Here is a 17,100-nt window from a genome sequence, read left to right as displayed (position 1 = left end):
CAGCAAGTTTTTCCACCACAGTGAAAAGGGTTTTGAAAGTCTAAACGCCAACAAACATGGATTGAGGCGGAATATTTCGTTAGATAAAAACATGTTGTGAATTTTGGAAATTATTACATCTATCCTTTTTCAAAACATGTTGACTTTTGGACTTTACAACGCTCTGGATTTATTGGAAATTGGAAACAATCCTATGCAGCCACCACTGGAATCAAAATCCATGAATAAATGAATCTGTTATATTAATAATAAACACCAGGACACGAAATTGTAATTCTAATGAATGTGAAAATGTATTAGTTCATCGACAACCACAGAACCTATTGTAGCTAATATACAAATTTGATTATTTATATTAAATTATTCTCCTAAAAGGGGGCCCCCTTTTTTGTTCAAGTGAGCCCACTTTTAGGAGAATTCGTTCATAATGACTTTACAGCATACTATTTTCATTATAGTTTTACAGCATGATATTTTTGCTCACAGTAAAACAAATATTGCTTTCTAAATCAGTTTTCCCACAGTTTAGTGAACGTTCATATTCTTTATTAACCGCTTTGGCCATTTTGGGTTTGGCCTATATGTGTTTCATACATGTCTAAGGTTTTTACTATGCATTGAAATACACATTGGTGATGTTTTTATAAGCTATTGTATTGATTTGTTTTTATTTTACAAAGAGAATAATTTAATATAAATAATCAAATTTGTATAATCAGCTACAATAGGTTCTGTGGTTGTCGATGAACTAATACATTTTCACATTCATTAGAATTACAATTTCGTGTCCTGGTGTTTATTATTAATATAACAGATTCATTTATTCATGGATTTTGATTCCAGTGGTGGCTGCATAGGATTGTTTCCAATTTCCAATAAATCCAGAGCGTTGTAAAGTCCAAAAGTCAACATGTTTTGAAAAAGGATAGATGTAATAATTTCCAAAATTCACAACATGTTTTTATCTAACGAAATATTCCGCCTCAATCCATGTTTGTTGGCGTTTAGACTTTCAAAACCCTTTTCACTGTGGTGGAAAAACTTGCTGTATACAAAGCGAGGCACGCACCTTCCGGGCAGTCTAGCAGCTAATATATAATATATATATAGGCCTATGTATGTGTATAGTCTAGCACTATTATATATTACAAAAAAGATCAGTATTATGTAGGACTATCTGTCGCTTGGCGCTCCATTTAATCCATATTATTCTATTTTATTCAATACATTTTTAGGGTGATGACGACAGACATTAGAAGCTTCATTCTAAAACCTCAATAGAAGTGTCGAATGTAAATATGACATTTGGTACAGTCTATGAACGGTCAGAATGAGAGCGCTATGGCCATTCTAGTAGTTCTAGAATTCCGGTAGTTCTAGTGTTAAATGCAAGTACAAGTCTATTGCTTGATTCGTGTCCTTTGGAAGATCAAAGCGTGTCTCAGCCATGACAGTATTACAAATGTCATAGACAGTAATGTCTTTGTATTGAAGGCCAAGTTTAAAATATATCTCTATAAATTCATGCATCCAAGTCTCAGACCCAAAGTAAAATAAAACCGGATTAAACTTGAAAGGCGGGACATGTTTACTTCCATGCAATCCAGCTAAAATAGAGCTGGATTGCATTAAAAATAAAAAATGTTTTTTTTTAATGAAAAATTATCTCATAATTCTGAGATAATTAAGTCGTTAATTCAGAAAAACAGAGTAGATTTTTTTTCTCAAGTGAATGCAATACGCTTCCGTATTGTTCAGTATAACGTTAATTAGAAGATTCCCAGTCATCTTCTCTATGTATACTGCACAATAATAATTGTTAATTGATAATTTCTTACGGCAAGTGTCGGAGGTACGTGTTTCCTAAAACAATTATTATAAATAACGACTTTATACTGGTTCAAAATAAATTTACATTTACAAAACACAAATTAAACACTTTACTGAAGTATTTAGTTATTGCACCACCACAGTATTTGCAAAGGGTATGATTTTATTATAATATTAGGCCAATGTACATGACTCTCTGCGTAAGGAGAGTGAGTCGCCCGCTGTGTGAGGAAAGTGAGTCGCTCGCTGTGTGAGGAAAGTGAGTCGCTCGCTGTGTGAGGAGAGTGAGTCGCTCGCTGTGTGAGGAGAGTGAGTCGCTCGCTGTGTGAGGAGAGTGAGTCGCTCGCTGTGTGAGGAGAGTGAGTCGCCGCTGAGGAACATGAGTCGCCTGTGTGAGTCGCTTGCTGAGGAACATGAGTCGCCAGCTGAGGAGAATGAGTCGCCGCTGAGGAGAATGGGTCGCCCGCTGTGTGAGGAGAGTGAGTCGCCAGCTGAGGAACATGAGTCGCCGTTGTGTGAGTCGCTTGCTGAGGAACATGAGTCGCTCGCTGAGGAGAATGGGTCAGCCAGCTGTGTGAGGAGAGTGAGTCGCCCGCTGTGTGAGGAGAGTGAGTCGCTCGCTGAGGAGAATGGGTCGCACGCTGTGTGAGGAGAGTGAGTCGCTCGCTGTGTGAGGAGAATGAGTCGCTCGCTGTGTGAGGAGAGTGAGTCGCCCGCTGTGTGAGGAGAATGAGTCGCCCGCTGTGTGAGGAGAATGAGTCGCTCGCTGAGGAGAATGGGTCACACGCTGTGTGAGGAGAGTGAGTCGCTCGCTGTGTGAGGAGGGTACGTATACAGATCCACCGCTGGCCTATCAGTGGAAAGTCAGTAGCTAGTGGCTATAGTATAGTGACTTCCTACGACAAATCATTAGTCCTATTTTTGGACCTTCCGGCCCGCCATAGTATATTGGCAATTAAATGAACTAAATCACCTTATCTTACATATGATAAACAAGAGGATAAATACTCCCTCAATCAAATTACTTAAGTCAACAAAACAAAGTATAAAGGCACCTTTAGCGATGTGAATACTATCAAAATTAAGCTAGCAGCTGAGCTAAAATCAAAACCGATTCAAATTTAGATTCTAATAATTTGCACGCGACTAGCGCGATTCGCGATCTTTTATAAGCATCTTCAACAACATAAAACAATCTGAATCTGTGTATATATGGTATCCAACAGCAAGAATTAAGGTCACAACTCCGATTGTTTTTTTTTTAAAAAGAACATCCTTACCGGAGGTATCTTGAGCTCACAGAGTCATGCGGCTCACTCTCTCACAGCTTTCAACCAGTCCTTGATGTTTTAGAAGAAAGGAAAAGTGAGTGTTGCTAGAAAATTCGCGCCACCCTCTGGCGGAGTAGAGAATTGCACTCCAGTAACCTTTACTTTATAATACTTAAATCTCTTTTATATGGTAATTTCACATTCTTAGGGATAGAGTATATTAACTATTCCATTTGCATATCCATTAATGTTCTCCTGGTAATAAATCAAAAAATACTTTTAAAAGCTAAACAAAAAAACAAATGTTATGGTTCCATGCTGAGAACCCCTAAAAGGTTTAATATAGAACCTTTCCACCTGGCTCAAAGAACCCTTTATGATTCTTTTGATAGAACACTTTTCTATATAGAAACATTTAGGGATCCAAATATGAAGTGAGTAATAGAACACTTTTGGGGTCTATATGGAACCTTTTCTTCTAAGAGTGTAATCAACCTGTAAGGGTTTATTTCGTGATAATCACTGGCTGGATGTAATTTTTTTTTCTTGTTTAATGTAGTCTAGTTCTGTTAGGCTCTTAACTTTCTTATTGATACAGTTTCACATTTATGCTATGCCTTGGAGAACAGATACATTCAGCTTTAAAATGTTGGTTGAGGACCCATAAGGTCAATCAGAGGATTCAGCTCAAAATAAATCTCTTTGAAGTATGGCCCTCTGGGAGTTTTGTTTTAGTAGCACTGTGCAATGTATTTCTGAACATTCGTCATTCAGAAAAGGAACCAGAGGACAAGATGCTGAGAAAAAATACTTTTACAAAGCTTGTTATTTTGATATACATACCTTTTAACCTCACCTGACCTCAAACCAAAGATCTCATCAGTTATGTAAGCATGGCACAGTGAGTGGATTACTTTCCAAGACCATTCATCCTCCTTTTATATTGACCTTACAGGTCCAATTATAGCCTTGCCATAAGAAGCTTATTGATTAATTTACAACCTCCATTGATTTAATGGAAATTGAACAGTTTAAAACACTAGTTATTAGTCACAAAGATGCGTTTAAACCTTTAATGAATTAAAGCCCCTTTTAAGTAAATCATACTTAAATAAAATAGTTTATTATTTGTATCCAACTAGGTTATTACAAACAACTTATATTTAGTCAGAATGGTTCCTTAAAGGGTTAGTTCATCCAAAAATGGAAATTCTGTTATCATTTACCCACCACAGAATAAAAACAAAAAAACAAAACAGTTATACAGGTTTGGAACAACTTTAGGTAAATTATGACAGAATTAAAAATATCCCTTTAATGAAATAGACCAATTTTCTCTCCAATAATACTATGTAAATACAGAGTTGCATAAGTATGTAACAGATTTTGCTTTTCATGAAGTCAGTTTAGTGCATGTCTTGATAATGTACAATCGATGCAATGGCAAGTTTGCTTTCCGTGAGACACTGTGAGACAATTTTATAAACAAATGCATGAACACTTAAATTATTGCATGGAGGAAAGATAAATATTGCATCTGTCCTTTTCCTGTATGATAACATTGTTAATGTTTAAACTATTAAAGTGCTCTTAAAGTGAACATTGAAATGATTAAATTTGGTCATGAAACTCTGAATGGAGCACGTGGATAGGCTCTTTGAATTTCTTATCTGTTAGTAAATCAGCTTGCTCCCATGTGATATGTCAAGCCAATCAGCTTAAGCTGAGGTACTTTAATGCGTAGTCGTGTTGCTAATCAACTTGTGTACTCTCTCTTTTCCTTATGTTTAAATTAGCTCAGTTTGCAAGTAAGCCGGTTTCACTGCAGCACGCTGTAAGATTTGGCTCTGAAACCCTCCTCCTCCCATCTCTGATTGTCTAGATCTGCTACATGGGAATTGTATTTATGTCTAATTATGCAGCAGCATACATACAGATGCATACATAGCATATCCTTATTCAACAAACTGTGGAGTGCAATAAAAACAAATTACAACAACAATACAAACAAAAATAACACCGGTACAGACTGTAGAATAACAAAAATCTTGAGTCTGTAAAAAAGGTCCATTGTAAAGTCATCCTTTGAAATGAACAATGTTGCCACATTAAACTCATTGAGTAGTATGGGCTTGTTGAGAGATAAAGGAAAAAGAATAGTAAAGGAAATGCCAGATGAAAATGGATGTTGCATAGGTATTAATCATATTCAGATTACATTGTATATAGTTGAATCCAATGTATAGAGTATTTTGTTCTGCCATTAATTATGTGAAATGGTATATCTATTAACAAAAAAAATTAATAAAAATATTAAAAATATATTCTAAGAGCAGACACAAAAGCTCTAAATTGATGGCAGACAGATTTGTGGCATCATTTATCTGTTGGCAGCTTTTTTCTCATTTTTCACCTTCTTCTTAGATTCCTTTTTAGTCTTCTCTTGTTCTGCTTTTTCCTTTTCCTTTTTTTTCCTCTCCTCTTTAGCCTCCTTGTACTTCCATACCGGTGGCTCTAAGTGATATTTGGATTTCTTATTCTTTTTCTGCTTTTTGGGTGTTGGCTCTCCAGATTTGATCACTTTGATTTGGGGAATGCAGCCTGCAGGAAACACGCTATTGCGACGGGACATGCTGCGCGGGACAAACTTGAGGATGCCATTGGAGGCCATTGATAGCACACTGCCTCTCCGCTCTGATTCAGTGTAGCAGGAGACCAGTGAAACAGAAGAGCCAGAGGTTCCTGACACAGGCACATCCAGGCGTCTCTTGCCAATCTCCGGCGGGCTTGTGGGACACAAAGGACGGCATCCAGTGACCAACAAGGGACTATGGATGCTTGTGGTAATTCGCACCATATGGTCCATAACGCTATTGTCCTGGGGGTCATGTGGAATATTTATCCTGAATGTGGACTTCAGGCGATGGGCGACTTTCTGTCCTGTACTTTTTGTGGCTGTGGCCTTGGCCACTAGCTGTTTCAGATCTGGCCACTCTGGGACAAATTGTTCACAGAACTGTTCTGCCCGAGGCCTCGTGTGCAGTCGATTAAGCCTGTGTAGTGTGTCAAAGCGACCTGTTTTCAGAGCCCATTCTCGTATACCCTTACCCCTTGCAGTATCCACTACATTTATGTCAGCCCCTGGAAAAAGAGAAACATACACAAGATGTAAACATTGGCACTCTTAAGTGACTTAATGTTAAGAAAGTATGGGTTAATGTGATTAAAATGCATTGTGTCTAGTAGGACATGACATTTTTTTTAAAGAATAATTTGTACCCCACCAAGTGGCCACTTAGTGTATAGCATCAATTTAAAGTTTTTATATATTTAGCAATTTCAGTATTTTTTGCACAATGATCATGTCTGAACCATAAAAAAATAAAAAATAAAAATTCTACATTGTGAAAGAATATTTATCTATCTATCTATCTATCTATCTATCTATCTATCTATCTATCTATCTATCTATCTATCTATCTATCTATCTATCTATCTATCTATCTATCTATCTATCTATCTATCTATCTATATGCCTTATTACATGATTTTTGTAGAGGAGATACATTTTGTTTTCTTGCAAGTTAAGGCTACATCACTGATGTAATTAAGGACATGAGAGACATAGACAAAGACACTGAATTTCCAGATTTAAATCTTTAGCTTGCTAGCTTGTTGTTTTCAAACTTAAAATTAACCAAACTTGTTTTTAGATTAGTGAAACACCTATTGCCTTCCTTCATTGCAGGTGTAATAAGTGTACTTAATTGTCACCAGTGCAGGTCTAAATAAACACTGATAAGCCACACATGGCTAATCCATTACACGCCGTGAGGGCTAATAGATTATCCAAGAGATCAGAAGAGAAAATGTCCTAAGGTTTGTCTTTTAAAAAAGCTTGCACTTGTGTCACACATCAATAAATCACAGTGCTTCAAAAGTTGTTTTGTTATCTACATCATGCTACCTTATATCTTACACTACTAAGACAATGTAGCCTACTTATTGTTTTCTTAGGAAAACTTTTAGGTATATATGCCAATATACTGTACAGTGGCATTTGGGGAATCTAGGCATATGTAAAGTTGGATCCTGGGTGTAATTTATTTAGCCTAAAATACCCATGCCGGTTCAAATCCCATTTGGAGTGGGTCAAGCAGGACTGGTTACACAAACAACAAGTTTTATGAATGTTGCATATTTGTTTTTATCATTATTGTAACCTGTAAAAGGGTTATGTTTTTATCTTAGTATCCATTTTGTTCTGAATCTTTTAGATACTTTATCTTGAATTCTTATCTATATCCAAAAGTGCAAAAACTATGTTATGCATGTATACAGTGCATAGGGGCACCACACAAAGCCCCCAGAAGGAGAAAATGTTTAAGGGGACTACACACACCCCCTGCCCAACTGGAGTGCCAATTCAATATTGCATACTCCCCCGTAAATGAGTAGTTGCGCCCCTGGTTATAGCAATGATTTTAGGGATTTTATGAGATGAAGCTCACGCATCACCCAGTATGCCTAAAGGATGCTGACAGGAACTCACTTTTCTGAACTGACTAGTCTATAAACGAAATATAATATACCTAAAATAACATACCAGCCATGAGCAGTGAGGCCACACAGTCATTGCTGCCCTGCATGACTGCCTTGAGGAGAGCGGTAAAGCCTCGGTTATCCTTGAGCTCCATATCCACCCCAGAGAAGAAGTTCAGGATGTAGGTGAGGATGGTTTCAAAACCTGCAATTGTTACAGTGAGAAATATCATTTGAGTCTTTAAAGCCTCATATTTAACTGTTTAACGTGTTAATGGAAGGCATACCAGCTTGTGCAGCGATCATGAGGGCAGTGTTGCCATCATTATCCTTGTGATTAATATCCAGAAATGGGCACTGGTTCAGTCCATACACAATGTCCACAAAACCTTTTGAGACCGCCAACATGAGACCATTCTATCAGAGAACAGGAAGAAGATTTGTTAGTATAAAGTGATACAAACCATCTCTGCTGCCAAATTTCTGTTATGCGGATGATTTTTAATTAGTATCAAGAGAATCTGACTCCCTACCCTGCCATTTATGTCTATTTCCATGACTTCATCTCTTGTAACACCCCTCTCCAAAACTCTGCGGAGGGCTGCTGCATTGTTCTTGGCACAGGCCTGGTACAAGTTGTTGGCAGGGCCTCCACTGGCTTCTTCCCGCTCATAGTCAGGGAGCACGGAGTCATCCGACAACACACTCCCGGAATCTGAATCACTCTCTGAAACAGATAACTCAGAGGCATCCTCATCTGGACCAGAGCCCAGATTTGGATCCTCATGCACCATGACTTTAACTTCAGCCATCTGGCCAGCACGAGCGAGGACTCACTAGCTCGCAAGACACCTCATCATCATCAGCATCTTCATTGCTCATTGAACTCCTGTGATTAAAGATATAGAAAAAGACAAAGCTGAAACCCCACTATGAATGTACATTTCCAGTCAAAAGTGTGGACAGACCTACTCATATTACTATTTTCCACATTTTTCCAAGTCATAAAAGCTATGAAATAACACAAGTGGATGTTATGACTACAAATGGGAATTATTTAGTGACTACATTATGTACATGTTAAACAAATCACAACTATCTTAAACTTTAGATTCATCAAAGTAGCCTAACCACTCTTTATCAAGATTCCCAGAAAACATAGAATGTTACCCTGACAGCCTACTTACTGTACATCACCCCGATGTGCATGTTTACATCTGGAAAATGTATTTTTAACATTGTTTGCTCATCTGCAATTCAACATTCAGCAGATGTGTTTGAGATGTTTATGATTTAGAATGTTTGTAAAGCTGATCTTTTTAAGATGTTTATCAGATGTTGATTAGATTGCGATGCTTTCTAGATGAAAAAATCTAAAACAAACATCTCTGAGATCTATGTGTGTTATCTGTATATTTGTGGTTCCTGTTTTTTTTAAAACAATTCCTACCCACACAGCACATGTATATCTCTGAGATGTCTGTTTTGGATTTTTTCTTTTGGAAAGCATCACAATCTAATTAATACCTGCTAAACATCATAAACATCTCAAAGACATCTGCTGAATGTCTTATTGACATCTGAGACAATTGGCAAACATCTTTATAGACGTATTGCAGATGAGCAAACAATTAAAAAAATTGTGTCTTCCAGATGTAAACATACACATACACACACACACACACACACGTTGTGTTTCCATGTTTTATGGGGACTTTCCATAGACATAATGGTTTTTATACTGTACAAACTTTATATTCTATCCCCTAAACCTAACCCTACCCCTAAACCTAACCCTCACAGAAAACTTTCTGCATTTTTACATTTTCAAAAAACATAATTTAGTATGATTTATAAGCTGTTTTCCTCATGGGGACCGACAAAATGTCCCCACAAGGTCAAAAATTTCGGGTTTTACTATCCTTATGGGGACATTTGGTCCCCACAAAGTGATAAATACACGCCACACACACACACACACACACACACACACACACACACCCACCATATAGATGTCTGGGTGTTGTAAGTGTGCTATCAAGGTAACGTTCTAGGAATAGTCTTTGTAGGTTTCACTTTTTTATATATATATATATAAAACCCACAGTTCCTTTTCCTGTTTGGTAATTATTTGGGAACCAATTCCTAATGTTTAAAAAAAATGATAATTTAAGTTTTGTTTTTTACAACCACAAATTAACATTCCTAGAATGTGTCAAGGAGGTTTTTGTAACAACTAATTAGAACTCATACAAACTCATACAACTAATTAGAACTCAGACAACTTTTTTACCAGTGTTTAATGTTTACCAGTTTTTAAGGTATTCCCACGTATTCTGAGCACTTGATTACTTTTTTTTTTAGTTTAGTTTTGTAAATTAATTTTTAAAAAGCACAATGCTTGAAAATGTCAAGCATTTAACCACAATCCTTTAGATCAAAATGTTTTTAAGATCATAAAAAAAAAACATGCATTCAGTCAAGTGTGTCCAAACTGGTCACTGGTAGTGCACTGCACATCAAAGAATACTGCTGAGCACACGAGCTCCCCACTTTTAGCTACCAACTATATATATATATATATATATATATATATATATATATATATATATATATACACTGTACATAGACATAGAACAGTATACATATATATATATATATATATATATATATATATATATATATATATATATATATATAAATATACAGAGTTGGGAGGTTTACTTTTGAAATGTATTCCACTACAGATTACAGAATACATGCTGTTAAATGTAATTTGTAACATATTTCATTAGATTACTCAAGGTCAGTAAAATATTATAAACACTTTGGATTACTTCTTCAGCACTGGTAGATTTTTTCACTTGTTTTGACTATAAAAACTCTGTCAGAACAGTAAGACAAAACTTAAAAACTTAAATATATTATGCAGTGTTGTTTCTAAAATAAGATAAATAAAACTGATCTTGTTTTAAGGATTTTTAAATATTTTTACAGTAAAATACTTTTTGAATGTAACTGTATTCTAATATCCAGTTATGTAAATTGTAACTGTAGTGGAATACAGTTACTTATATTTTGTATTTTAAATATGTAAGTTTCTCTAAGTCTTGACTGGATACAAAAAATCTAAGTCTTGCTATATTTTTTTTAGATTATAGTAGGATGATTTAGTTTTTGGTTTGATGTGACTACTGAAACTAAGGTCTGACTACAAAATGTCACCAAGATTCCTGACTTGATTTTTTGTCTTTAAACCCCTTGAGTCAAGGTATGTTTTCACCTAGGGAATTTTTGTCTTTGTTGCCAAATATAATGAAACATTGGCACTATTAAGTCCCTTTGTTTAACTGAAGGAAGTTTCAACACATACAATTGTTAATTTCATTAATGCACTGGCACAAAGAATCTAGGGGACTGTTTCTTCCAGCACTAGTTCCTCCATTTTCTTAGAAAAGATCAGAATTGGGGATGTTGGCGAGAGGGAGAAAGTGTGTGGTGAGAGGGGCTGAAGCTCTGGTGTTTTTGGAGGCTGAAGTATGTTATCTTGGCTCCCTTGGCTTTTTTCCAGGAATTTGTCCTTGGATCCTTTATCTTAGAGGAGATCTAATTCGTCACAGTCCGAATGTAGTATGCCCTGTGTGTGGGGCTCTGCCTGTGTTGTGTCCCTGAGCAGTGAATGTTGTGGCTGCGCTGTGTTATTGTGGGATTTGTCAATAAAAAGTTCATCCAGGTGCTGAAATGTGATCCTCTGGTCATCCTGACACTGCAGTGGTGATTGTGTGCCATCAAGGTTGAATGGATTTGTGCAAGTTGCAGATGGTGCAACGTGCACAAGTAGATATTGTCCTTCAGCACTTTGCACCAACTTTGTTTGGGTGGAGGCTCCAGAAAAGATTAAAGTCATCAATGCAGTTCAGTCCTCTTATGTGGCAGGTTTTGTGTAGCCAAGTGTTTAGACTTAGCAACCGAGAAAACATATTTGTTCCTCGGGCTGGGTGCGGTCCACTGATGAATGACTGAAGTTTCAATCTTCCAATCTTCAATCTTCCTTTCGAAAATCTTTTTTCCTCACATGCATGCATAATAACCCAATTTACAGTCTTATGATTCATCAGAATGTTCTGAAGTTCCTTATTCACATCAGACGCTGTAGCTCCAGGAAGGCAGCAAGTAGTGGTAGCCGTGGTAGCCCTGTTACCAATGTTTCTGATAATGGAGTCACCCACTATCAGAGTGGTCGGCTGTAATATCAGCAGAACACCGATACCTACCTGCTCAATCTTGTGTGCCTGCCAGTTGCACTGTTAGCTGCTGACTGATGTGATCTTTGTCCGATCACATTCTGGATTTATTTGTCCACATTCATTAGTGGTACAAATATATTTCCAAGATGTATCAGCAGTGGAAGAATACCAGTTTTGGCTAGTCGGGTCAAAGCCGTATCTGGGGTGGATGATGCTAATGCTGCAATATATGATACTCGTGACAGTCTGATGTCTCGAGCATCTTTGGGTATAGCTCCTTGTTTATGTCATTGGTTTGTGCTCTCACTTTCACCAGTTACTTTTGGCACTGCAAGTTTTTCTAGGCTCAGTATAGCCTGTTGATGAATGTTATATTCACAGGACGCACCGGCTATAGGCAGAGAGGGTCCACGTTGAAACTCTCCTTTGTATTCCTTCAGGGATGGAAGTACCACAAGTAACTTTGTTTCAAGAACTACAATCTTTTGTAGAAGTCTGTGGCAGTTTAAACAGCAAGTTTGAACTGAAAGGAGGCATTTTCTTTCTGTCTGTCTGTGTGAATGCAGCTGTATTGTCCCATTTCAGGAATGTAAACTGGTGGTAGTATGAGACGGGTATACCGCTTTGACATAAAATCCACTTTTTGTAATAATATTTTAGTCCAAAAAGTCTCTGGTTTTATTTTGGGTGCCAAATTAAGTAAGTTGAGCACTGTACTACACTGCTGAGATGAAAATAAGAGCATTCCGAATAACATTTTTTTACTACTTGGCCAATTTTACACTGTAAAAAATTTCAACCTGCAATTGATATTATAAATAGCTATATTTGCTTGATCAGTGTAAACTGATTCAATATTTGAACATAATTCAAATTATGTTTTTTAAAACTAGTTAATTTAGATGTTACCACATGAAGTACATTTTTTCACTTTACTGAGGATATACTGTTACATCATAGTGGTACATATAGAAGTGCAGGAATGACCTGAGCTACACTCTTTATAACTCCTAGCATTCTGACGTCATAGAGCGGCTTTGGCCTGAAGGGGATGAAAAGCCTTACTGTAAACTCTGAGGTGAACTTATTGGCCATTGACAGATGGTAATCTGTAACTCTAAAAATAATCTACTGAAGATACAACTTTCATCAGCTGTGCTGTAACTGGCTCAATGTTTGTAAAAACATCACTTTAGCTATATCAGGGGTAGTGCTTTTTATAGGCGACTAGAATAAAGAAACAGGAGACCATACTTACTCCACAATTTATATTGACTTAAGGCTGAATATGTGAAGCACGAAGTTCAAGCAACAAACTTGATGAAAGTAAATGAGTAGGAACTTATGAACTTTTGTTCAGTCTATCTGAAAATGAGGAATGTTGATAACCAGGTCAGTCCGCAAAACAGAGAGTATGCCATACCACATGCCAAAGTGTATGCCAAACTGAAACATATTGCAAAATAAAAAGGAAACATTTCACAAGTCAGCATATCATAGACTGTTTTTCTGTCCTTAGATTCCACTTTTATTGAGTGAAGGCAAGAGAATAGAATCTGTTATTCAAGCTCTAACCTCATGTGTCATGTGTGTATGCTTATGTGTCAGCAAAGGCCTGACACTTGACTAAACAATCATTCCTCATTGGATCATTACCATGTTTTCCCTTCACTTCATATTTGCACCCCTGAATTTCTTCCCTTTATTTTCATTGAATGTATTTTCTTTTTTAAATGAAAGTGAATGGTGAATGAGACTAATATTCTGCCTAAAATTGCCTACTGTGTCATATGAAAGAAAGTCCAACAAAGTGGAACAACATGAGGATGTGTTTGGGTTAGGGACAACATATGGATGCATTTAAATCATGAAACATTTAACATTTTTGTATGAACTAATCCCTTTAAAGGGTTAGTTCACACAAAAATTATCATTCTCCCATTTTGCTCACCCTTGTGCCCAGATTCTGAAACCACTGTCTTATCGATTACTTTTCAGCTGACTTTATCTCCTTTTTGGAGCTGATCACCAGTCAATTGCATTGTATGGACCTACAGAGCTGAGATATTCTTTTAAAAATCTTCCTTTGTATGCAGCAGACAAAAGAAAGTCATACACATCTGGGATGGCATGAGGGTGAGTAAATGATGAGAGAATACTCATGTTTGGGGAACTATCCCTTTAAGCTAAATAAAAATGCAATATTCTTTATTTAATAGACCTCAATGAACCACATCTCATGGCTATTCCCAGTGGACAGATACCAAGTCAACAAATTTATAATATAAAACTGTTTATTAAACTGGTTGTGGTGGATGTGGGAACAGTTAAAATGTCTAGTTTTCTTAACATTTATCGTATATATATATATATATATATATATATATATATATATATATATATATATATATATATATATATAAAAGTAATCTTAAGGGTTAGATCAGGTCAAAATAGCTCCTAAGGTAATTATTGTAGGTGTCTACTTTTAACAGTGTATGTAGCACTGACAATTTTAAAAGCACTCCAATTTGAAGTTTGAATGATAAAGTTTGTCCATACATTAACCATAGAGTCTGAATCCTATTTAAAAACATAAGAAAATCTTTGCTCTCACAGTGCTATATTTAGTCATTGTTACTGGTCATACAGTGCAACCAGTGCTGACTTACAGAGAGGCAATGTGTGTTTATGTGTGAGAAAGAGACAGAGGGATGTAGCAAGGAAGGGAAAACATTCCCAGTTAGTGCCACATAAATATTCTGTCCTCTGAGAACCAGATCTCAGTCCACATGCTGGTTTAGCTCCCAAGACACTACAATTAGAACAACATCCCACTGGCAGCCCAAACAAAAAACTGCATTATCAAAAACCAGTCTGCTTAGACTTAGTCGTGGGAAAGACCTATCTAAATGTGTCGAAAGATGTCTAAATCTATTTTAACAAATCTACAAACCACAATCCTTAAAAAGTTACCAATGCAACACAGAAGTACAGCAAAAGCACTAGATTGAATAATATACTGGCAATTTGTTTCTACACAAACATGTAAATTGTTCTTCTCTATTGCTCCACTTTATGTGGCCTTTAAGCAAAGATTTTTTCCCAGCCTTTCAAAAATCTATATGCAGATTTGCACATAAGTCGATAAACACATTAATTGATTCTCACCATTAAAAGTGCTCAGAAGAAGGTTTAATTTCATCCACTTCTCTCTGGGAGATCAGATCATTGCTCCTGCTGTGTCTGTGAAGTCCTCCCACTAAGGATTCTTATTGTGGACTGTCTGAGGACAGAGCCCTGTCCCTGCCTGTCCCCTCCTCCCAGCCCTCCAAGCCTGCTTGGACACTTAGGCCTCAGATCACTGAGGAATACTTCCAAATCTTTACACAGGTGCTCGGTTAAGACAGGCAACATGCCCCCTCTCATCCCGATTACAAGAGATTTGCAGATTAACATACAGAATTGGCAGCTGCCAGGAGTCTGTGGCTGTGATTTTGTCACTCCTCTGAGTCTGCATGTTTCCATTCTCTTTGAGTTATTCCCCCAAAAATATCCCTTTTTTTTTACTAACTGATAGCAACAAACTAATGTGTAATTAAAGTTCAATTGTTACTACTGCACACAATACAAACACTTTTAGATTTTTAATTTAGATTCCTCAACTGAAAAGTGTATTATGAACTTTGCTGCTGTAAAATGCCATTATACAGCACTGAACTGATTTTCTAGTGACTTGGAATAGATGGCGCATCACCTGCTCACTCCATGTCTTCAACCGTCTTCAAACCGTCCATGTCTTACATGCCCTTAAATAGCCATAGATCTGAATATGAGAGTTTTGCCAATTAAGATATTCTTAAACATATCAGTCAAGCCGAGGTAACACCTTGTTCTACTCATCTTGAGGCAGTCAAATGAAAAATCAGAAGGAATAAAATTAACAATTAATCTTATTCCTTATTCATCTATTACTGTCATTGGGAGAAACTAGTTAAGACACCTGATATTTTAAAGGATTAGTTCACACAAAAATGCAAATTCATTTTTAAATCAATCCTGTGTTGTTATAACCCCATATGGCTTTCTTTCTTTTTCTTAACACAAAGGAGGAATTGTGAAATAATTTTGTTCTCAGTGATGTCATGCACTGGCAGTTTATGGTGACTACCTCTTCAAGCTTCAAAAGGACACAAAAGTATTATTCAGAAGTCTAATACAATTATTCCAGGATATTCATGATTGTTATGAAAGCATTCGATAAGGTTTGGTGCGAAACAAACTGAAATCGAATGTATTATTTAGTAAAAATATCAAATGACCGTTGATCTCCTGTGCGCTGATCTCATGAATCTGCACGAGAGCTTTAGAGCTCTTTGCTTGAGAGCAACAGTAGTTACACAGCATGTGCGAGATGAGGCGTTCAAGTGAAAACTAGTTTTGTTTCACATCAACAGGACTACCATCGATATTAACAACAGAAAACACAACATAATGCACACAAACCAGAGAACAGAACTTACAAACCTGTCTGAAGTGTTTGTAGTGGAAGATCATGCATTTCAATGTCCAGGCTTATTTGCTTGAACCAGAGTCCTCAATCAAAAAATGTGATGGAGGAGGCCGAAGGTAGCTACAAGTACCGCTGCCCCCTATACGCATATTACACAGTCTGTGTAGGGCACCAGTTCTCTAGAGGGGCACCATCTTACCCGAGGGGGGCACCAGAAACTCCACCAGCTGCCCTTAGGCCCTACTGACATGTTATACCTTACTCAAAGATGCCGAAAGCAGTCGATTAACACAGGCAATCATCCTGCGCTCACACCGTGCATCACATTTTGGACCGGTGCCTGTTCATATAGCGGACAGAGTTACCAGGCCTGACGTCAAATATAGAAACAAAGCGATCGGGACAAAGAACTCTGATTAACATAAAAACTTTTATTGTGTGTCGTTTGGCATCCAAGTAGAACAGGGTGTGATTGTAGCTTCATTCAGCCCCATCTCTCTGTTTGATAACGCCCCCTCCCCTGGCCCCCCAATGTTCAAGCAAAATCTGCACCCTTGGCATGGAAATGTGAACAACAACAATAATACCACCAGCAAACAGCCCATGGATTTCAAATTCAATTAAGTTTATCCAGTAAAATGGGCTATTTGGTGGTGAGCCACTAAACACTAGTTTTTCAGATCCTTGGAATTAAATA

General features: G+C 37.0%; 1 protein-coding gene across 1 annotated transcript; it reads right to left on the bottom strand.

Annotated features, from left to right (window-relative positions):
• Window positions 1-4,273: 4,273 nt before the first annotated feature.
• Window positions 4,274-15,199, bottom strand: LOC127619223 (photoreceptor ankyrin repeat protein-like). Its single transcript, XM_052092038.1, has 5 exons — window positions 15,062-15,199; window positions 8,177-8,532; window positions 7,931-8,060; window positions 7,708-7,848; window positions 4,274-6,242 (listed from the first exon to the last, which is right to left on the bottom strand). Exons 2-5 carry the CDS (start codon window positions 8,453-8,455, stop codon window positions 5,482-5,484), a joined length of 1,311 nt encoding a protein of 436 aa, XP_051947998.1. The 5' UTR covers window positions 8,456-8,532; window positions 15,062-15,199; the 3' UTR covers window positions 4,274-5,481.
• Between the last annotated feature and the right edge of the window lie 1,901 nt (window positions 15,200-17,100).

This window comes from Xyrauchen texanus, chromosome 25 (assembly GCF_025860055.1).
Source record: "Xyrauchen texanus isolate HMW12.3.18 chromosome 25, RBS_HiC_50CHRs, whole genome shotgun sequence".
Lineage (NCBI taxonomy): Eukaryota > Metazoa > Chordata > Actinopteri > Cypriniformes > Catostomidae > Xyrauchen > Xyrauchen texanus.
Note: the sequence above shows the minus strand (reverse complement) of the source record. Positions and strands in the feature narration are given on the sequence as shown.